The sequence below is a fragment of the Cheilinus undulatus genome, linkage group 15 (assembly GCF_018320785.1).
Source record: "Cheilinus undulatus linkage group 15, ASM1832078v1, whole genome shotgun sequence".
Classification (NCBI taxonomy): domain Eukaryota; kingdom Metazoa; phylum Chordata; class Actinopteri; order Labriformes; family Labridae; genus Cheilinus; species Cheilinus undulatus.
In genome coordinates, this window is record NC_054879.1 from 42,951,839 (window position 1) to 42,974,968 (window position 23,130).

The following is a 23,130-nucleotide window of genomic DNA, read 5'->3' on the forward strand; positions in this document are numbered from 1 at the left end:
CTTCATCAAATAACGATGAAGATTTGATTCAGTGTGCAGTCAACGTATAACTAAGACTATGAATTCAAGAACACGACTGAAAACGTGGTGTAGGCTTCAGTGACAATATGTTTCACTTGTAGTATATTTACACACATTACTAGAAGATAGTCTACTAGTATTTTGTCCTTGAAGTGTGAACTGTTGCCCACAATATACGCTCATACAAAGTATTGAAGTGAGTCTTCTTTTGTCACCATAAAACGCCTCACTCCCACATCTCACCGCTCTCAAAAAAGCGTGACAGGCTTTGCCTTGTACAAACTTGAAAAATGTTGCAGCCTTGTGGATGCTGGATGATACTGTATTGTTGTGACAGCATAGAAACACCATGAAGCACCTGGCCTCTGTGTGCAGGTGGAGGATGTACTGTATGTCCATGTGTCCTGAACAGCTCGTCAGACTCAGCACAGTGTGTGACTTTTCTGCAGCTGGGCATTCACATGCTGCCAGAAAGGGGAGCCAGAGGACTTGGTGAACTTCATGGGTAGCCTATAGAATTACATCCACATTATCATGATGTGCATTCACAGTGTAACCCATGGGTGACATACAGGGAAAATAGCATTGACTCTCTGCATAAATCTTTACAATTAAATGGTTGCTTATAACTGACTGTGACCGCCTTCTGTGGCACTTTGTGTAAAACTGACGGCTTTTCACCCACCATAGTGAGGACGTTTTCCATAATGGTCCTGAGAAATTGATGCTTTGTAATAAGAGGCCACATAATGAAAGGGTCATTGGTCTCTCTCCCTGTTGCCTTGGAAACAAACTCAGGCAGAGACAGCTGTAACAATAATCAGCAGTAGAAATGCCTTCTGTGATGAAGATGTTTGCTAACAAAACTTTCTGCATGCTTTTGTCTTTTTTTCTGTCTCAGTTTGAAATGAGCAAATGTTTTTTTCTCTCTCATTGTCAGTGTCTGTTTACAATAAATACAACCATTAATCCAGCCCCCACTGCTTTGAAAATGCAGCATAAAGGAAGAGTTTCCAAAGATAAACAAAGCAGACATTTGAAATACATCTCTTTTTTAAACCTCACTTTTAAAGAGCTTATTGGTTCAGTTTTGACAATCAGAATTACAAGTTCTCCTGCATGCTTAAAATCATTTTTTAAGCACCAGTGTAATTATAAATTATAACGTTATTCACTTGTGTCCTGTTTTAAATTGTAAAAGTGAGTACAAACACATCTTTTAATACAACAATTAAATGAAGCAGTTGCTTTGTGGCGTAGGCGTCTGTGAGATGATGTAGGAGTGACAGCAGGGGGCTGAGGCTTTGATTGTGCCTTTGTTTCTCCCAAATTCATCACACTAAAGTGTAATGTTGTTTCACACTTTTACCTACCTTTATTCACCACTTATTCCCTGATTATTTGCCACAGGTTGTCAATTTAACCTCTTAGGCTCCACTTATTTACCACTTAATAACCTTTTTGTACTGACTGCTCTTCCCTATATTCCCCATTTATTTTAACCTTATTCCTGATTTATTCCCCATTTACTCCACCCTTCTTCCTGACTTATTCCCCATTTATTCCACCCTTATTCCTGACTTATTCACCATTTATTCCTGACTTATTCTCCATTTATTCCAGACTTATTCTCCATTTGTTCCACACTTATTACTGACTTATTCTCCATTTATTCCACCCTTATTCCTGACTTATTCTCCATTTATTCCTGACTTATTCTCCATTTGTTCCACACTTATTACTGACTTATTCTCCATTTATTCCAGACTTATTCTCCATTTATTCCACCCTTATTACTGACTTATTCCCCATTTATTCCACCCTTATTCCTGACTTATTCACCATTTATTCATGACTTATTCTCCATTTATTCCACCCTTATTCCTGACTTATTCTCCATTTATTCCTGACTTATTCTCCATTTGTTCCACACTTATTTCTGACTCATCCCCATTTATTCCACCCTTATTCCTGATTTATTCCCCTTTAATTCCTGACTTATTCTCCATTTGTTCCACCCTTATTCCTGACTTATTCACCATTTATTCCTGACTTATTCTCCATTTATTTCACCCTTATTCCTGACTTATTGTCCATTTATTCCTGACTTATTCTCCATTTATTCCACCCTTATTACTGACTTTTCCCCCATTTATTCCACCCTTTTTCCTGACTTATTCTCCATTTGTTCCACCCTTATTACTGACTTATTCTCCATTTATTTCACCCTTATTCCTGACTTATTCACCATTTATTCCTGACTTATTCTCCATTTATTCCACCCTTATTCCTGACTTATTCTCCATTTATTCCACCCTTATTACTGACTTATTCCATATTTATTCCACCCTAAATTCCTGATTTATTTCCCATTAATTCTACCCTTATTCCACCACTTAATCCCCATTTATTCCACCCCTATTCCTGATTCTTTTCCCATTTATTCCAACCTTATTTCTGACTTATTCCCCATTTATTCCACCCTAATTTCCCATTTTATCCACCCTTATTCCACCACTTATTCCTTATTTATTCCTGACCTATTTCCCATTTATTCCACCCTTATTCCTGACTTTTTCCCCATTTTTCCACTCTTATTTCTGACTTATTCCCAAGTTCATTCCACCCTTATTCCTTATTTATTTTCCATTTTGTCCTGACTTATTCTCCATTTGTTCCACCCTTATTCCTGACTTATTTCCCATTTATTTCTGACCTCTTCCCCATTTATTCCACCCTTTTTCCTGACTTATTCCCCATTTATTCCACCCTTTTTCCTGACTTATTCCCCATTTTTTCCACTGTAGGGATTCGTCTTATGACACAACTTGTTTCTAAAGTAGAAGCCCAGACACAACTTTGATCTCCTTAACAAATTGCTCAGTATGAAGCTTTAAAGAATTATCTTAAAAGTCTTACCATTAAAAAAAACCCAAGGTATTTATTGGAAGACACAGCCTCAATCACATCACCCCAAGATATGGTAGTGAAAGTCATGTTCAGTGACTTTTTCTTTTTTGTCAGGATTTAAATCCAATTTTAACTCCCACAGAGTGTCCTTTACAGCACCATAAGCTTCTCGTAAGCGACAGAAAGCCTAATGCTGTGAAGGAGCAGTCATCCATATATGAATGAAAATTTTTATGGTACATTTTGACCTACACTGTTAATAAAACATGTATTAATGTAACTAGGAGGGGCTGCACAGCGGTGCAGGGGTTAGCGCTGTTGCCTCACAGCAAGAAGGTTCTTGGTTCGTTTCCCAGTCAGGGCCTTTCTGTGCAGAGTTTGCATGTTCTCCCCATGCATGCATGGCTTCTCTCCAGGTGCTCCGGCTTCCTCCCATCACCAAAGACATGCTGGTTAGGTTGGTTGGTGACTCTAAATTGGCTGTAGGTGTGAATGTGATGCCCTGTGATTGACTGACTGATTGACTGACTGGCAACCAGTCCAGGGTGTATCCAATGACAGCTGGAATAGGCACCAGCCCCCATGACTCCCAACAGGATAAGTGGTATAGTAAATAGCAGTGTTCCTAAGACTGAGCCCAGAGGTACTCCATTTTTCAACTTCAAGAATTTCAGAAAGTGAAGCCTTCAGCCTTCACATCTGTTGTCTTTGATAAATAATTATCTTTTCATGTATAACTCCACCCATAATCTCCCCTTGTTTGCCCTCATTTCCACCATTATAACCCCCCCTCCCAATTTTACCCCATTACTTAATTTATCGAACTTCCTTTTTTTCCTCATTTCAACCGCCTTAATCCTCTCTCATTCCCCCCTTTTGACAATCTTATTCACCCCCTTAATCCCCTCTTATTAATCCTTGATATCACTATTATTTCTTTTTTATTCCCTCTTTCTCCCCCCTCTCTGTTTATTTAACCCACTTCCTAATTCCCCACCTTCCTACAAATGGTTGTCCGTCCATCCATGCTTACATACATACATAAATACATACATACAGTAAATCTATACAAATATACATACAAACATGCATCTGTTTGCTGGCTAACCATATTTTATTTCATCACCTGGATAAAAAACACTCTTGTTAAACTATTTTGTGCTGTTGTATATAGCCTTCTTAAAATTATTACCCCTTATCTTAAAAACTCACTTAAAATGGGTTTAAAATGGCAAATGAATAAAAGGGGTAGAAAAGGTGGTAAAATGGGCATAGCAGAAAAATGTTTAATGTGGCAAAAATTGGATTACAGAGGCAAATAATAGTTAGAGGTGGTAAAAATGGGCAAAGAAAATTGTGAAATACTTTTTAAATTGGCAAAAATGTGGCTAAAAAGTGATGACTAGGGGTTAATAGTGGCATTAACTGATCAAGATGGGAAACTACAGTTGCTTAAAAGTGGTGAAATTGGATTTGAAAAATAGTAGAAATGAGTTACATGTGGAAAAAAGGGCAGAAAAAACAAAGGTGGAAAGGGTTCAAGAGTGGCCAAAAAATGGCTTAAAAGTGGTAGAAATGTGTGAAGAGAAATTCATGAAAGGGGTTAAAAAATTGGTGGAAAGTGGCAAAAAAAATGGGTAAAAGAGGCAAAGATGGGTGAAAATTTTGCTAAATTAATGATAAGTGGCATTTAATGATGATGAATAAATGGGGCCAGAAAAGTGGTTAAAAAGTGTCACAAATGTATAGTTACAACATTACAACCCAACAGTTTGACATATTTTTCAGCTCCAACATGAAGCTACTGTTAGCCTGGGCGCTAGCTCCAATGCTGCTGATCCAACACGCATGCATTAATTTTATCAATAAATCACTGCTGCAGAGGGCCCATTAGTTGGGGTTGTCAGGGTTCCTGCCAAATCTGTGTGCAGGCATGGATTTTTGCTGCAATTGATGTACACTATATTGCCAAAAGTATTCACTCACCCATCCAAATAATTGAAAACAGATATTCCAATCACTTCCATGGCCACAGGTGTATAAAATCAAGCACGCAGACTGTTTCTACAAACATTTGTGAAAGAATGGGTCGCTCTCAGGAGCTCAGTGAATTCCAGCGTGGTACTGTGATAGGATGTCACCCGTGCAACAAGTCCAGTGGTGAAATTTCCTCGCTCCTAAATATTCCACAGTCAGCTGTCAGTGGTATTATAACAAAGTGGAAGCGATCAGGAACATCAGCAGCCCACGAAATGGTAGGCCATGTAAGATGATGGAGCGGGGTCAGCGGATGGTGAGGCACATAGTGCGCAGAGGTGGCCAACTTTCTGCAGAGTCAGTGGCTACAGACCTCCAAACTTCATGTGGCCTTCAGATTAGCTCAAGAACAGTGGTAGAGAGCTTCATGGAATGGGTTTCCATGATCGAGCAGCTGCATCCAAGCCATACATCACCAAGTGCAATGCAAAGCGTAGGATGCAGTGGTGTAAAGCACGCCGACACTGGACTCTAGAGCAGTGGAGACGCGTTCTCTGGAGTGACGAATCGCGCTTCTCCATCTGGCAATATGATGGACGAGTCTGGGTTTAGGGGTTGCCAGGAGAACGCTACTTGTCTGACTGCACTGTGTCAAGTGTAAAGTTTGGTGGAGGGGGGATTATGGTGTGGGCTTGTTTTTCAGGAGCTGGGCTTGGCCCCTTAGTTCCAGTGAAAGGAACTCTGAATGCTTCAGCATACCAAGAGATTTTGGACAATTCCATGCTCCCAGCTTTGTGGGAACAGTTTGGGGATGACCCCTTCCTGTTCCAACATGACTGTGCACCAGTACACAAAGCAAGGTCCATAAAGACATGGAGGAGAGAGTTTGGTGTGGATGAACTTGACTGGTCTGCACAGAGTCCTGACCTCAACCCGATAGAACACCTTTGGGATGAATTAGAGTGGAGACTGAGAGCCAGGCCTTCTCATTCAACATCAGTGTGTGACCTCACAAATGCACTTCTAGAAGAATGGTCAAAAATTCCCATAACACACTCCTAAACCTTGTGGAAAGCCTTCCCAGAAGAGTTGAAGCTGTTATAGCTGCAAAGGGTGGACTGATGTCATATTAAACCCTATGGATTAAGAATGGGATGTCACCTAAGTTCATATGCAAGTCAAGGCAGGTGAGCGAAAACATTTGGCAATATAGTGTATGTCACTCTTTCAAAGCTTTAAAAATCCAATTCTTCTGTCTACCACAAGATGGCAGCATTCAATGTCTTTAGAATGTCATGAAATGTCTCAATCTTGGTAAAAAGAAAGGCTTATCCTGCTGTGACTTTAATTTTGAAGATATTTTGTGGCTGTGACCAAATGATCATGCTGACTGTTTCATGCTCTTTTGTTCCAAAAATTATTTTTCTTTCAAAAAATATTTTGCATATATTTCTGAACTTTTATTATCTACCCTTGGTTAAAGGTTGTGTGTATTTGACCTGTAAATTATGGAGTTTATACATAAAGACATTACTGAGTATAAGTATGGCACATAGCTGATGTTATACCAGTTATACAAGCTCTTATTTAAAGATGCATAGGTTCATTTTTTTCAACAACCACCCTTTCCTTTATCCCTCCCTCTCCTCTCCTCTCTTTCACAGATAAACAGTAAAGATGCATGCTGAGCTCAGGCTGGGGCACGCACCACCCAAAACACACATTCCTGCAGTGCTGCATACCAACAACTCACAGCAGAGCAACACATAACAATGTGTGAAGATGTCAACATGCACAGCAGGACTCTGCCATCACCTTTTCTCATCACCTCTGTCATTCTGTTGGTAGTTAGATGGCAAAGCAAGCTGGAAATGTGTTTCCTTATGCATTGCAAAGAAAATATCAATCTTTATAAGGGCTTTAGGAGTTCAGAAAGTATTAAAAAATATATAAACACCACCTAGTTTTCAGCTAAAGTTGTTCCTTTCCTTGTGTCTTGCAGTAATAATTTTCAGATATTGTCTCAAAGGTTCCACTGCCTCCTCTGACCTGATCCTCACCTGCTCCTGTTTCCATTTAGCTGGTCTTCTTCTCTGGATGTTGTTTCAGGGGTTGCTATGGGACCCCTGGCTCAGCTGCAACGTGCCATGTTACCTCTGGGAGAAAGCCCACTGACTGTGTGTATACGGCTTTTCAGGCCCAGCGTTGCTAGGAGACGATCCAGGAAGCTGGAAATGGTAAACACGGGGACACATGCACTCCTTATGTGCACACACAGCAATTTCAGAGGCTGTGGAACATTTTGGAAGATATTTGTGAAAACAGATTTGTAGACGTGAGTAAAACACTGAGCATTCAAGGTCAAACTTCAACTAAAATGCTTCCTTTCTGTAGGATGAGGCTTGTTTTTGCAGACATAAATCATTGTGAAAGAGCAGAGTGCAGATTCCAGAGTCAAATGAATTGCTGCTTAAAACAGTGTGTTCCATAATTGACATGTTTAAGATTTTACACTCCCAGTGTGAGAGCTCACGTTTACACTTGGAGCCAAAGCTCAGTACTTTTACATAAAACAGGGACAGACATAAGGTACATTGTAAACAAACATGGCCCTCCATAAACTATGTACAACTCTCCAGTTTGTTTGTGTAGTCACACAAAGATATATAAAACATCATACATCAGATAACCGTGTCTCAAATTGGAATGTGAGGGCAGATAAGTGCAGAGGAAATGCCTGAGGACTGGACATCTTCCAGAGATGTGTCTCTAAAGGTTTTACACACTAATTTACAACTTTGATACCATACAAATCCAACTGTTTTTAGAATCTGTTTTCATGAAAACCCAATAATTATGGGCAAAAGTTAATGCTTACTGTAAGAAAATGTATGTTGAAGAATGCATATTTCATGTTCTGTACAATTAAAAATGTAGATGGGATTAGACTTTAGGCAACAGAAAGAATAGTCATGCTCACAACATGCCTTCAAGTTAAAAACCATCTGCTACAGCCTTTCGCTGCAGTCACATTTATCAATTATTACTACCCTTATTGCATTTGGTTACATAATTCTCCTTATGCTTGCTTTAATATGCGCTTATAAAATACTGTATATTAAGAATGTATGAAGATTTACATAACAATATGCTGGATCAGTGGTACTCAACCTTGCCCTACTCTGGAGCCAAATGAATGAAACATTTTTTTGCACGAGCCAAAATTACACCCTTGTCACACCTGACCTCCTTCCATAGTGTTGTATTTGTGTTTCTGCTCTTTTAAAATATGGGTCAGCAGTTCATACGACTCAAGACCCAATCAGTAAACTAACCGGAACGACGTAACCAGAGACATAGCTAGGGATTTTGGGCCCCCGGAAAGAATATTACACAGGGCCCTCCTTAAAGGGGACATCTTTGACCCTTTTAAGACAAGTTGATATTGGTCTCAGAGGTCCCCCAAAACATGCCTGTGAAGTCTGTTGCTGAAAAAACACTCCAGTATTGGATTCTTACATGTATAAAAACCCCTCTGTTTCAGCCCTGCTCAGAATGAGCTGTTTCTGTGTCTGTGGATTTAAATGTTACTGAGCTGTCTGACTCCGCCCCTCTCAGGAAGGATTTTTCCTAATGGATGTGGCTCTCCTGATCCTACTCTCAGCTGGCAGCAGAGAAGAGGATCAGCAGAGGGGAATGGAACATCCTCCAAGCGGAGTGGGCCAACCAAACCCAGGGGCGGGGCTAACTCCCCACATGACATCATGAGGGGAAAATCTGAAAATAGCTTGTTTCAGCACACATTTTCTGAAAGGTGGAGAATGAGGGTGGGGGAGGTAATGAATTTTTACAAGTATCCATGCATTTAAATGTAATTTTGAACCATAATTTCTGGATTTATGAGCAATATTTTTACAATGGTTGAAGTTAATTTATTTTCATTATTTCCCAGCTCTGGACTATACCATTTGGACATTTTCGATGGAGGACCAGGCCCCCCCCCCCATTTTATTTCACTCTATTTGATAAAAAATTTCTGTCTCTTGACCGATTCATTTAGTTGCTTTTGATTCAATAATGACACTAACTAATATAAGAAAGATAAATAAAAACATACTTTTCATTGCAGGCTTCCTAAGGGCCCCTCCTTACTGTGTGCTGGGGTAATCAGTACCCTTCTTCCCCCCTTTTTTATATTGCTGATGTTGAGCCAAAAACTCGTATCTCCAAATTAACAACTTTTCAGGGAATGGAAAAAATGTTGTATTTTACACTTAATTTAACACTGAGAGTCATAGCTGGCATATTTGTGCCACTTTGTGTTTTTAAAAACCCTGACAGATGCAAAGGGCAGCCAATATCTCTGATTTATGAAAAAGATTAAAATCATGAAAAAAATTTTTCTTTTTTTTTTTTTGTATACTTTTGGAAGCTCTTTTAGACTAAAAAAATAAAAAGAGCCACAACTTTTCACAAAAGAGCTGCACGTGGCTCTAGAGCCACAGGTTGAGTACCACTGTGCGAGATTGTGCATGATTCAATTCAATTCAAAAAACTTCATTTGTCCCTGGGGTGCAATTAAAGGCACATAGAGCAGCAACTAAACAATGTAAACACTGTGACAACTGTAAACAAAGGACAAAAAAACAGTCAGTACAGAAATTCATCAGTAATTGCACATAAAGAATAAGGATAATATTTAAAATGCTAAAATACTGCGTCCAGGAAAATAGGCAATACTACCAAAAAAAACCCCAAAATATTCACAAAAATATTTGAAGCTATAGTGTTTTAATATGATGAGCCTATAACTGTATGTTTTTTTTAAATGTGAAAAACATTCAAACATGTAATAACTTTGCAAGTGGAGATGAAAACGTCTATTCTCCTACTTAATGGCCTCTGTTGCCTTTAGTTTGATTGGATGATATTTTTGCAATCTAGGTTTCTGGCCACCAGGGAAATCCACCCACACTTTCAGTCATTCATTCATTCATTATCTCAGCTGCTGATCTCAATGAAAACAGTGATTCTTTATGTTGTGAAGCAAGCATGTAATGCTGTGAAGGATATCAGAAAAATGTCTGTTAAACGACAGTTTATTTGCAGGGTAAGTAAGAGTTGCTCTCTGAGGAGGAGGTCCAGCTGAAGAAAATGTCTGACAAGTTTTCAGAAATGTTTTGGTAGTTTTTTACTACATCAAGTATTTGGCTTCTCTGTGAAATCATATCAGCACCATCAGTTAAAAGCTAAAAATAGAAAATTTGAAAATGTCCCAAAAGACCTCATGCAGCAAAAGCAAATATATGCATGATACAGCATCTCGGTTGTGTCCTACTTCAAAGCTGCAGTTTATAATTGTATTTCATTAAAGTTTTGGCTAGACTAGCACATTTTTAATGTCACTATTGAAGTGTTCCTTTAAATGATTAATCTGTGTCTGTCAGTGCTCTCCTGCCTTGTGTGCCTAATTTTGTTGTTGCTGATCATCAGGTCTTAATCAACAAAAAAACAAAAAAGCAATCAGGTTTGATATGCAAGTAACTTTCCAAATAACAGTGAAGTTTCAAATGGCAACATCAGGATTCTTTGAGTATATTAATGACCATGTCCTTGAGACTAAATGTGCAGTAAAATCAATCTTACTGTATTTAATATGAAAAATAATGGAACCACAACACAGACCTGACAGATGATTCTGCTTTTGGACCCTCAACAGACCCTGGAAAAAACTGCAGACTATATAAGACTGGATTTAAAGGGAAATACATTCTGAATCTGAATCGTACATCCTGGTATTCAGCACTCATTGTTTGGCTCACATATACCTTTTTTCCACAATAAAAAAATCTTACAAATCAACAAAAATGTATTTATGCAGCCCCTTTTTTAAATGTAAGCTCCTTTTCTTAAAAAAAAGAAAGAAAAAAAAAGACCTTTTTTGGTAATGTGAACAATGTGGATGGGTACACTAAACTAGACGATAGTAAAGTAATGTGAAACTTCAGAGCTAAGCCATAATGTGAACAATCATCAGGTGCCAGAAAATGAAGAAACTGATGCAGCTGAAATTGTGAAGAATGCAGTCATTGTGAAAAGTAGCAAATGTGGTAAAACAGGCATATAAAATGGCAAAATTGGGTGTAAGTGGCAAAAATGGGCTAAAAAGTCATGAAAATTGGACTAAAAGGTGACAAAAATGGGTTCAAAGAGGCAAGAAAGGGTGAAAAGTGGCAAAATTGTTTAAATGTGGGTTGAAAGTAGGATAGATAGAAATAATAGTGAAAAGGCGTTACGAACGACAAAATGGACAGAAATAGTGGTGAAAATGGGTTATAAAGTGGGAAAAATAGGTTAAAATAGGCAATAATGGTGAAAATGGGTTAAATAGTGGTTTTAGGGATGGGGAAAGAGATGAAAAGACATTAAAAAGTTTTAAAACTAGTTTAAAGAAGCAATAGTGATACAAATGTGGCAAAACTGGTTAAGTGCTGGTTGAAAGTAGCAAACGTGGATAGAAATAGGGGTGAAAATAAGTTGTAAAGTAACAAAAATAATGGCTAAAAAAGGCAATATTGAGTGAAAAGTGGTAAAAGATGGTTAAATATGGGTTGAAAGTGATAGAAATGGACAGAAATAGTGGTAAAAATGTGTTTAAAATATGGAAAAATTGGTTTAAACAGTCAAGAGAAAGTGAAAAGTGGTAAAATTAGTTAAACGTGGTAAAAATGGATGGAAATAGTGGGAAAAAAAGATTTAAGAAGTGGAAAAAGGGTGAGATATAGTGGTAAAATGAGGTTTAAAATTGGCCAAATTGATTTAAAAAGGCAATAATGGGTGAAAGGCAGCAAACTGGTTAAATATGGGTTGAAAGTGGTAAAAATGGCCAGAAATGGTGGTGAAAAGGGGCTAAAAAGTGGTGAAAATGTTTGTTAAAGAGGCAATAATGAATAATAAGTGACAAAATTGGTCTAATATGTGTTGAAAGTAATAAAATTGGTGAGAAATAGCAGTGAAAATTGGTTAAAAGTGTTAAAAATGGGCTAAAAGAAGCAATAATGAGACCAATGTTGCAAAAATGGTTAAATGCCAGTTGAAAGTGGTAGAAATAGACAGAAATACTGATGAAAATGGGTTAAAAAGATATGAAAATTGGTTCAAACAGTCAAGAAAAAGTGAAATATGACAAAACCGGTCAGACATGGTAAAAATGGATGGAAACAGTGGTAAAAAAGGGTTAAGAAGTTAGAAAATGGAAAGAAATAATGGTGAAAAGTGGTTTTAAAGTGGCTGAATTGGTGAAATAAAGGCAATAATGAGTGAAAGGTGGCAAAATTGGTTAAAAATACTTTGAAAGAGGTAAAAATGGCCAGAGGTGTTAAAAAAGATGGGAAAATCATGAAAAGTGGTTAAAAGGTGTTGAAAATAGGTTAAAAGAAGCAATAATGAGACCAATGTAGCAGAACTGGTTAATGCCAGTTGAAAGTAGTGAACATGAATAGAAATAGAGTAAAGGGGTTAAAAATTTACAAAAATGGGTTGAAAGTGGCAAAAATAAGTAATTTTAATATCAAAACCCCAAAATATTTTCACACATATTTCAGATCCAAAATGAGGTAACTATTAGACGGCACACGTGCTAGCATAGTTGTTTCTGTTACAATATACATGCATTGATATGAACTAGGGAGGCCTTTTACTTGGATTTTCAGGGGTCCAGACCATTCTTTGGGCAGGCCTGTGTATAATATTTAACCCTCGAAGTAGCCCATGTGTCACTTATATTTCAGACTCATATCATCATTATTTTTATGTTATTTAAGTGTTTCAACTGCCTGTGTATGATATGTGCTCTTTAACAGACTTTATTACTCTGGTTGTGTTTTTACAGATTAATGGAAACTGAAGGGACTCTTGAGAGAGGCTCTTCTTGACTTAATTGGCTTAACAGCAACAGTTTCCTTTTGAAGTTCTTTGAATAAAGTTAGGTTAGAAGGAAAAACCACTTGGGTGGATCTTATACAAGTTCACTGGAACTCCCCATACAAGTTCAAAACAGGGCAATGACTAGTGAGGGGTCACGACTGTTTAATTTTAGACAAAAGGGGAAGCCTGTCCATAGTCAGCCTACCATGGCATGTTTGTATTTGTTGGGCTGTTGTGCACTGTGACATGCTTAAATGACTTCTGTTAATTAATTAAGCAAAACCTATACTGGCCTGAGACTGCTGGATTCCTTTGTGCCAAGGACACTGTGTCAGTTGTGGTTTGCACACTTAACTTATAAAGTCTATGATAGTAGTGTTAAGAAACTTCTTTTCAGCGAAGTACATTTTCACTCAAGTAATTTGGTACTGATTTATAGTTGTGCAAGAGGCCTAATTTAGAAGAATGGTCAAATTTGTAGAGTTAGAGATGTTTATACAACTACAAAACATTTGATCCTACATTTTCCATGATTCAGCGCAATAGCATTTTTTATTATGTCTCTTCAATGACAACTGCTTTCAAACTCTACACTCCACATAACAAGGCAGGCTCTGTTTTAAGCCAAGATAAGCATGATGACATCACCAGGGCCCCATTCAGAGCCAAAGAAGACATTAAACATCTTTTTACAAGCTGTGTAGCTCTCTTTCTGTCAGGTAAACTCAACTTAATGTGTAAACTCCCTTCACAATATTGCAGCCATCACAGAGAACATTTGTAGAAAGGTTGTAAGTTAGGGCTTCTTTAGAGTACATGCCTATTTTAAAACATCTGAAGTTTTGCATAACTTAAAGAGAGTAAATTACGTGATGTGAGCTGTTTTTGTTGTCTATGTGTGGACTTTTGCCCTCTGTAGTTGTCTAGGTGAGCTTTACTGTACAGTGAGCTCTTTCCCACGCCTTTTTCCTACAACTCCTCGTGTATGTCTGCGCTGCGCTGGGGAGAAAAAGGGAATAGGAGGAGGAGTGAAGTGGAGTGGTGGGTTACAGTCCTGGAATGTGCGCGCGCTCCCGATTCTCTCTCTCTTTCTCTGTTCTCGTTGGTGGCGGCGCGCGGCAGAGAGAGCGCCTGTTGTGTGTGCGCGCGCAGCCCGCGACAGGTCTGGAAGTGCAAGGAGGAGGCAGGACAACGCTGCTGCTGGAGCGGGGAATGATGGCGGTGAGCAAAGACGAAGGGGCAAGTTTGATACTGTAGAACCGGGGCGTCGAGGGCGATATTTTGGTGCCTTACACGATAAAGCAAAGAAAGGTGAGAGTCTAACAAAGTTTTCTGCTTTCATGTGGTGTTGTGTGCGGAGTGGGAGTCCACATTTTCAACGGCTCGTACTTGAAATGCCACAATGAATTGTTCAAACAGGCAGTAACGTTCGAGTTGTATTGAAGTTTTAGCGCTATAAGTTTAACTTTAATGCGCATTTTTTCACAATATGTGGCGTTGTTAATTAAACTGACTCTTTAATCGACCGAAGTAGTGTAAAAAGCTCATTTGAGTTACTTTCATGCTTAACTAGTCTGGTTAAACGTTTGCTAGCGCATGAGTCAGACACTCATCGAATTCCATACCAACGGCTGTGCATGCTAACGTTAACGTTAAAGTTGTTTACAGTTGACGTTAGACTCACGTTCTTCAGGTACGAAAATGACTTTTGCTGCCATACTGTGATTTGCATGTAGACGGACATATTTGTGTAACTTAAATTGACGTATGTTAGGCATAGTGAGATAATGGTATCCGGTCTCTGTACTAACAGATACTACTGTCCCTTTTTCTCTTTAGATGACGCCGTTGTGAGTGTGAAGTTGAGACAGAAGTGCTCCAAAGAAACGCCGCCGGACCCATGGCACCACTTTCATAAAGTTGACTGAAAATATTTTATCAGCCTGAAGCAAGCGTCTTTCCAAACCCAACTTTTTCTAATTGGGCTACAGTCATTATCAAGCAAAAATGATCAAAGCGGAAAGCAAAGGAGGCGACAGGACCCTGAGGAGCGCGTCCCCTCACAGAAATGCATATAAGTCTGACTTTCACGCCATTAAGTGCTCCTTTGATGGGCCAAAATCCGATGGCTCTGCCAAATCATATGCAAATGGTTCCAGTGACACCAGGGAGGACTCAAGGGGGAGGCCCTTTGGGACTAGAGTGAACAAGATCAAGAACATTTTCCTACAGATGGATGGCCAACAACAAGAAAGCCAAGAAGGGAAAGTAACTGTAAAGTCTGATGCAACCCCTGTGTCACCAACAAAGGTGCAGTTTCCAGTCAACACTCACAGAGTTAACTTCAACAGTCCTGCAAGCCCAGAATCACACAATTTAGATAAAACACCCAAGGGGGAGGATGTTGAGATTGACAAAGTGGCTTTGGCGGAAAAGTTTTCTGTGACCAGAAAACTCTTTGAAAGGGGCATCAAAGAGCAGCCTGCAGCAGAAAAGCAGTCACCAAACAGAGTAGTAAACCGATTGTCCCTTGGAAGTGCTTCTGATGAGGGGAAAAACACAAGGAGAGTATCAGGATCCTCTGAGACCACTATAAAAACAGACCAGACTCCTACTTCAGCAGTTGAATGTCAAGTAGATGGGAACACAGATGGCGAGAAAAAGCATGCATCTAGAGTGTCATTAAATGCAGGACCCATGTCCAAAAGGTTAGAGAATTATATGGCTGAGAATGATTCGGAAGACGTGAACAAAGCCTCTGTGAAAGGAGGAACTGTGTCTGCTAAGCAGCAAAGTACCACTGAACACCTACTGCCTACGTCTCCAACAAAGGAAGGCTTGCACAAACCGCCTGTGAAAGAAGCCACTAACTCTATGCCTGTGACAGATGCCACTAAGAAAAACACATCACCAACTTGTCTCAAACCAACAACTTTGGGGTCCACCATTGGGCTCAAACCTACATTCCCAGCTACCAATGCAGCATACAAATCTGTTTCTCCAACAACAGATGCCACTCGGAAACCCCTCACACCAGAGCAAACAACCCCAGTTAGCCACGGGTACAAACGCTCATCATCATCTGGTGATGGATTTAGGACATCTGTTGGTGGGGATGAAGGCAAACCAGACAGTATGCCCCCAAGGGATGTGAAGCAGCCTCCAGCATCAGTTGGTGGGGTTCAAAACACCAACAGGTCTAAATACTCTGAAAAGGCCATGACAAGTGACAGCGTAATACAAAGTTCCACTAGGGACAAACCTCCCAGTCAGACCTCCTCTCTGGACTCCAGGGGGGTGGGTATGGTGCGGGCCGAGCTAGTAGTGGTACAGAATGAGTCATCAGAGAGTGAAGATGAGAATGTTGAAGACAGTGTGTTTGAAGAGAGGAAGGCCAAAAGCCCCACAGATCAGCCAGATGACCTAAAAACCTCTCCAACTGAAAAACAGAATTGCCACCAAGTTCATCAAGTCTTAACTAGAGATGTAGCAAAAGAGACACAAAGGATAGCAGAAACTGTGGGTGAAGGAAGAATCTTGGAGGACAATGATCAATTGGGGATGAAAGAGGAGATCTCATTTGTGAGTCAAGATGGTGATGCTAATTGTGAAGAAGATGAGGAGGTAGCAGAGGAGGAGAATGAGCTGGAGGAGCAGGTGGACCAGGGCATTCCGAATAGAGTCTCACCAGTGGTGTACGGTATAGAGAACGCAGCATTTGTAGATGACAGAGATGTAGAGCAGGTCCTCAGGGAAGAAGATGAGGAGGAGAATGAAGAAGAGGAGGAAGATGGAGTATGTGATGACCATTATGAAGCCCCTGGTCTGTCAGATGAAGAAGATCCACCCGCTAAGAGGAAAATCAAGTTCTCCACAGACCCCATTCAGGTAAGCATTTTTGGTGTTGTTTACATCTGAACTATTCTTGGTTAAATCTAGCACTTAAATTGTATTGCACAGCACTATTATTATAAACCACTGTCTCACTGACTCAGCAACTGTGTCTGACCCAGGTGGTTCCCAGCAGACATGCCACAAATTTGTGGTGGCTGAGAATTAATGCTTTTGTCAGGCATGCTGATGTCACAGCAGCTGCACTGCCATTAGATAAGCTTGTCATATTTTCTAAAGTCTCATTAGGGAAGTAGGTTGTTAAACAAACTAATTTCTTTTGGCCTAAACCGTGCAAGGACGGGAGAAGTTTGGGGATAAGAACGGACAGCATTTCCTGTGATATCTTTGGAAAGATTGATGATTGTTGTCATTGCTTAAGAGTTTGTGGAAGCAGGACCGCAGCTGAACAAGGGCAGCAGTGACACATAGATGTGTGTAACTTAAGACTTTACAGAAAAAAGCATGGGCACCCCTGAGTCACTGCATTGCATGGGTACTTTTTTTTTAAATCACCTAGAGTGGTTCCTATCTGTCCATGACTCAAGGATCCCACTCGTAAGGGACTTTTTACTTCTCTTTTGCAAGGATATGAGGAATACAGGCCTTTTATTCAACTATGATCTAGACTATTGCTGAGTTATTTTGTCACTGCTGGTTGCTCATATTTGCTATACTTCAGTTTTGTAGGGTTTTGAAACTTCTGTACTTTGGATTATCTTATATTGTTGGTATTTACTGTGTAGAGGTCTAATACTTGCTTCTTGAGGATGGAAGCTGAGGATATTTCTGTTTGTCTGTGTATGATGCCAATATATCCGCATAATGCAACCCAAATTCCTCAAAGCTGAGGCACTGTGTAAAATGTAATAAGAAACAGAATGCAATAATTTGCAAATCTCATAAACTCATATTTTATGCACAGTAGAACATAAACACATCATATTTTTGAAACTGAGACATTTTCCTATTTCAAAAATATTAGCTCTTTTTCAATTTGATGGTGGCAACACATCTCAAAAAAGTAGGGGCAGGTTTACCACTGTATAGCATCCCCTCTTCTTTTAACAACAGTCTGTAAATGGGTGAGAAGTGAGGAGACCAGCTGCAGGTTTTGGGAGAGGAATGCTGTCCCGTCTGATGTGGGATTCTGGCTGCTCAACAGTCCTGGGTCTTCTTTGCCTGACTTTTATTTTATGTTGTGCCAAATGTTTTCTCTTGGTGAAAAGTCTGGACTGCAGGTAGGCCAGTTCAGCACCCAAACTCCTCTGCCAAGCCATGCTGTTGTGATAGATGTGGTATGGGGTTTAGCATTGTCTTACTGAAATATGCAAGGCCTTCCTTGAAAGAAACATTGTCTGGATGAACTCATTTGTTGTTCTTAAACCTCTTTTTACTTTTCAGTATTGATAGTGCCTTTCCAGATGTGTAAGTTGTCCACGCCATAGGCACCAATGCAACCCCATACCACCAGAGATGCAGGCTTTTGAAGAGTGCACTGATAACAAGCTGGATGGTCCCTCTCCTCTATAGTAAACCTGATATGATGTCTGTGGTTTCCATAAAGAATTTCAATTTTTTTATCTGACCACAGAACAGTTTTCCAATTTGCTTCAGTTAATTTTAATGAGCCTTGGCCTATAGGAGATAGTAGTGTTTCTGGATCGTGTACTTACATGGCTTCTTCTCTGTGTGATTTAGCTTTAACATGCATTTGTGGAAATACTCTATTTATACCCAGTCATGTTACTAAACTGCTGCCAATTAACCATATTAGTTCCTAAATTCTCCTCCAGCTGTTTTTCATTAGCATCGCCTTCTTTTCCCACCTTTTGCCTGTCACTACTTTATGAGCCGTGTTGCTGCTATCAAATTCAAAATAAGCCAGTTTTTTTCCATGAAAGGGTGAAACATGGGTTTATAAGATCTGGACATCATTGCATTCTGTTTTTTTACATTAAACATAGCACTTCAACTTTTTGGGATCGGGGTGGTATACAATTGATCTTTATTTCATCCTCTGTTGAACCTTTACAGATTTAGCAGAGAACTCTATCAGAAAATGCCATTTAAATTACCTGGAATTACATCATTAAACTCCAGTTCTTGTAGAAATAGTTACTGAAGTCATGTGTTGTTATTAGGGCTTGGTATCATTTGGGGTTTTTCCAATACCTGAGCTAAATCGCTATTTTTTAAAAGGTGCTGGTGCCTAAAAAGTGCCTGAATTGGTACTTTTAAGAGAGAAAAAAGAATTTTGTGAGTTGGCAGCAGAAGAAACCTAATTCAGAAATAAACAGCCAATAGAAAATATAAGTTTAACAGGTGTTTAACTTCTTCGCCTAAAATACGTGCTTTTTGTTTGGATGACGGGTTGCATTGTGGTGACGAGTTACTAAAATGAATCACCGAAATCTGTTTTTTAATTTGGCACAGTAGATATGGGATGAGTTGGTACTGGTACTATTTTGATACCGGGTTTCGATACTCATCCCTCATTGTGATGGCCATTACATGCACTCTATACTTCTGTTATACTTTGTTTTTCCCCTTGTAAATAGTTTGCCCAGGTGGTGTAATCCCTTTTGGTATTGCCCAACATCTGGTGTAATCATTGCCAGTAGGTGTATAAAGGGTGTGGTGGAACTAGAGGTGATCTTCTACCATAAATGTTCCACCATTATCACATCTACACAACATTTAGTTAAATCTAGAGGAAGAAATCATTCCAATTCCATTCTCATTCCAGAAAGCTTGTGAACAGCTCACTGTTTATCCAGGCCATAAAATGCACTGTTATCTCTGGGTGTGGACCCCCCTCTATCCCAGTTATCCTGGCAGGGGGTCCTGGGAGAGGGGACCAGAAGCTGACCTGGAGCAGAGGACAATAACAACAGTGAGCCTCCCCTGCTCAGTGGAGCAGTGACAGTCAGAGATCAACACAGCTTTGTAGTTCACAACAGTATGCTAGACTGTGTCCTCTTGATAGCACTTCACACTTGTCATAACAACTGCTAGTATAATTTTACAACTCCTGGCCTAAAAGAAGCACACTTTCAGTGTCCTAAGTTTTTTTTTCATGTTCTTTAAATAGATGTGGATTGTGGATAATTGTGGATATAGTATGCATATTAAGTATGGAAATGAACATTTTATTGTTATATTTTTCATTTTATATCTCTTATATAACCAGATTATTAATCTATTGCCTTTGAACTCATTTGTAGGATTCTTTTCAGAACCATTTGGTTTACACAGTTGGACAGATTTTCCTGTAGAAGTATTAAAACTAAGATGTATATTTTTAAGCCTTTTTGCTAGCGAAATGTTTACATTCATAATTTTAATTAACTTGAAAATAAGGAGAATTTATGGGGTGCTGAATAACCTTGGTGTTTAAGGCATGTGTCCTGTGTTTTGGACGCTGTTTGAGTCTGACCTATTTGTCACATTTATTTCTCCCATCTCTTCTGCTGGTAATATCCATTTCTCTTCATTGTAATATCAGTAAATGTATAAAAATAGCCTGAAATATCCTTGTAAAATTATTTGGGTGTTAAGAATTAGGGGTACAGTTGAACTCAAAACTGAAGTTTTACATTGTTCAAAGATTCCTGACAGCAATGTGCAGAGCAAATTAGCAGCAAGTCCATTAATGCGCGAGTTCTCTTTTAAGTTTTCAATTAGCGTTTCATGTGATTGCATGACTGGTTGCATGCAATAGGCAGGTTGGAAAGACCACAGAAAGATTTGTCCAAACAATGACATGCACTGAGATTAAACCATGGGGTCCAGGTTACGAGGTATGTGCATTAGCCAATTAAGTCACACAAATGTCACTCAGCCAATCTTTCTACCTGTGGTCTGGCTAACAAAGGCCTCCCGCTAGCACTGCATCAGTCTCCACAGTCCACTAGTCAAAACTGGTACTGGAATGAAGCACACTTGAATGTAGCATACTGTGAGAGAGGAAGTGCTTTGTGCTTCCGGCTCTAAACAGGATTACGTCCCTACGTAACCTGAGTCTGTTTGATAGAGGAGGTGTCCTGTGTGGAAGAAAGGTTCTTTTGTGAATTTCCACAGATGTCTAGTTTCAACATGTATCGCTCTTATCAGGGTTGAAAGACGGTTTCTGTCAGGATTGGTACACAAGAGTTTAACTCCTAAAAGAGAGTGTCTTTGGTCCAGTTTGGGAAGTTTATAAGGAATAAATGTATACTGTTGATTTTTTGTGTTGTATTCTTGAGCAAATGTTTAATGTTCTTCAATCAGGGCCTGTGCCACACTCTATGTTTTGTGAGAAGATTCTTCAGTTTACCACAGAGTCACACTTTAGTGAGCTGTTGAGATGCTGCACTCCCATTGCTGCTGTGTCAGTGTTTAAGTTTGCAATACCCTCTGGCTGTATGAGCACAGTATAAATATTGCACCACTGCTTCAAATTATATCTTTGGTCTTTCTGAGGAGGGTTGTTTCCTTTATAACTGCAAATAAAAAACAGTCCTGTTAAAGTAGAATTGTGTGTCTGGGCTTGTCTTTATCCAGAGGAAGTGGTAAACTTTAGATCACTTGTGTTGAGCAGTTGGAGATGTTGGCTCTACTGGATTTCACTTCCATCTTAACCCCTATGTTTGGCAAAAAGCCAAGAGTAATTGAATGTCAGATGTTCCCTGCCTCAGGTATGTCATCTACTTGGGGACATTTCAGAGTAGATATGTGAGACACTTGGAACAAGACAGGGCCCATGTTTTGGCACAGGATTGCAGAATCTCACACAAAATATTAAATTCCCACAAGTGTGGCAGTTGTAGTGCAGGAAGATTCTGCATCAATTAACAAAGCCCCCACATGCATTCTTGCAGGTTTGCAGGCAGTACCTGAGGCGACTGTCTGATAGTCTAGTTACAGTTACATTTTTATAATTTTTTTTTATTGTTTCCCCCTTCAAATTTAACTATCACTACAAGCCTTGCTCACCTCGGAGGTGGTGCTAGCTGTAATCCTGTATGCACTGTTTATACATTTTATCATCTAAATAATTCCATCCCAACTTTTACTTCAGAGTTTTAATGGTATATAATACTGGGGCACATTGCGTCCAGTGTTTAGCTGGCAGTTGTTTGAGACCAGTTGTCTTACTGTTTTTGGCTAATCTGAGAAATTGTGTTGTATGGGTTATTTCAGTGTGCAGACTCTAAATTGCTGTCTCTTTGCTCACTCAGTCACGTTAATCATATATGTGCATGGGAACCTAGAAGATAAAAGTGTCCTACATACATTGGGATGGTTGTTGTGTGTATTATTAAATGAAATCCTGGTGGCCCCACTGGCTCAACCATGTAGTTTATATTTCTGGTCAGCCTTGGATATTTGCTGACCATTTAAGTGTGGTTTTACTTATCTGCAATGGATGAACTAGAGCGTTTTTTTTCCTGTTCTCCCTGTGTATGTGTTGTAGTAGTGCTGATACATTCTCTGCATCATGCATTGTTTGGATTTGATGTGTTAGGTGTCATTGTAAACCTTGTCCACAAGCAAATCAGTACAGACCTGCTTGAAACATCTCAAAACTTTATAAAACATTGAAGTATTATCATTAGATCGCACACACAAGCAACAACCCCCACACCCCTTGAAAAAAATCAGGTACTGCAAGAGTCAAAAACCAGTTGACTATAACTAACAGAAAATGTCTTGAACCAGGATCTGCACCTGCTGCTTTGCCCATCCCCCACAGAGTCGCAGGAAAAACCACCAGCAGTTGTTGGACAAGTGAACTAATTTCAAGCATACTTGCTCTGTAGATAATTACACTGAACACTCTGTTACTGAAGCTTGACGCATGCACATCCTCACACATCCTTTCCAGAAACTTTCAAGGATCATCAAATGATCATCAATTGGTCATCATTTGGGCTCAAGGTAGTGTAGGTAGTAGAATTTAATTTGCAGCAATATTCCTAGACTGTTATGAAGTATTGATACCCTGATGCACATTCTGACAGCCAATGGCTTTGTTATTTTTATTGATAGTGGAAATCTTTGGGAATCATGACTTAATTTCCTTTTGGTTCAAACATTTCTCTGAATTTTATAAATAAAATGGGATAATCAGAAGTAAGACTCTTACTCCATTAAAATGTTACATGAAAATTTAATTAAGCTTGCTGTTCATGACGACGATAACCTGGCAACATTTGGAGAAAATTATGCATGTGTGATACTGGTTTATAAGGTGAACTGCAATTAGATGAAGGTATTCATCATTCTGTGTTTGATAATAATGAAATGAAATTTTTTTACTCTACCAGCCATAATGACAAATGATTTTTTTAATGCTAGATTAGAAAATTGTGTTTATAGTGCTCCTCTGTGTTGTGAACTCTTTGGTAAGGATCGGCGTAT

The 23,130-nt window shown here is 39.3% G+C and overlaps 1 protein-coding gene across 4 annotated transcripts in view; it reads left to right on the top strand.

The window, feature by feature from the left end:
- Positions 1-13,993: 13,993 nt before the first annotated feature.
- The window catches only part of ppp1r9ala (protein phosphatase 1 regulatory subunit 9A-like A), a 32,416-nt gene continuing 23,279 nt past the window's right edge, over positions 13,994-23,130 (top strand). For all 4 annotated transcript variants that reach the window (XM_041807009.1, XM_041807011.1, XM_041807010.1 and 1 more), the window contains exons 1-2: positions 13,994-14,145; positions 14,674-16,722. In XM_041807009.1, coding sequence (XP_041662943.1) covers positions 14,842-16,722 — 1,881 coding nt within the window. In that variant the 5' untranslated portion in view covers positions 13,994-14,145; positions 14,674-14,841. The remainder of the gene's footprint in view (positions 14,146-14,673; positions 16,723-23,130) is intronic.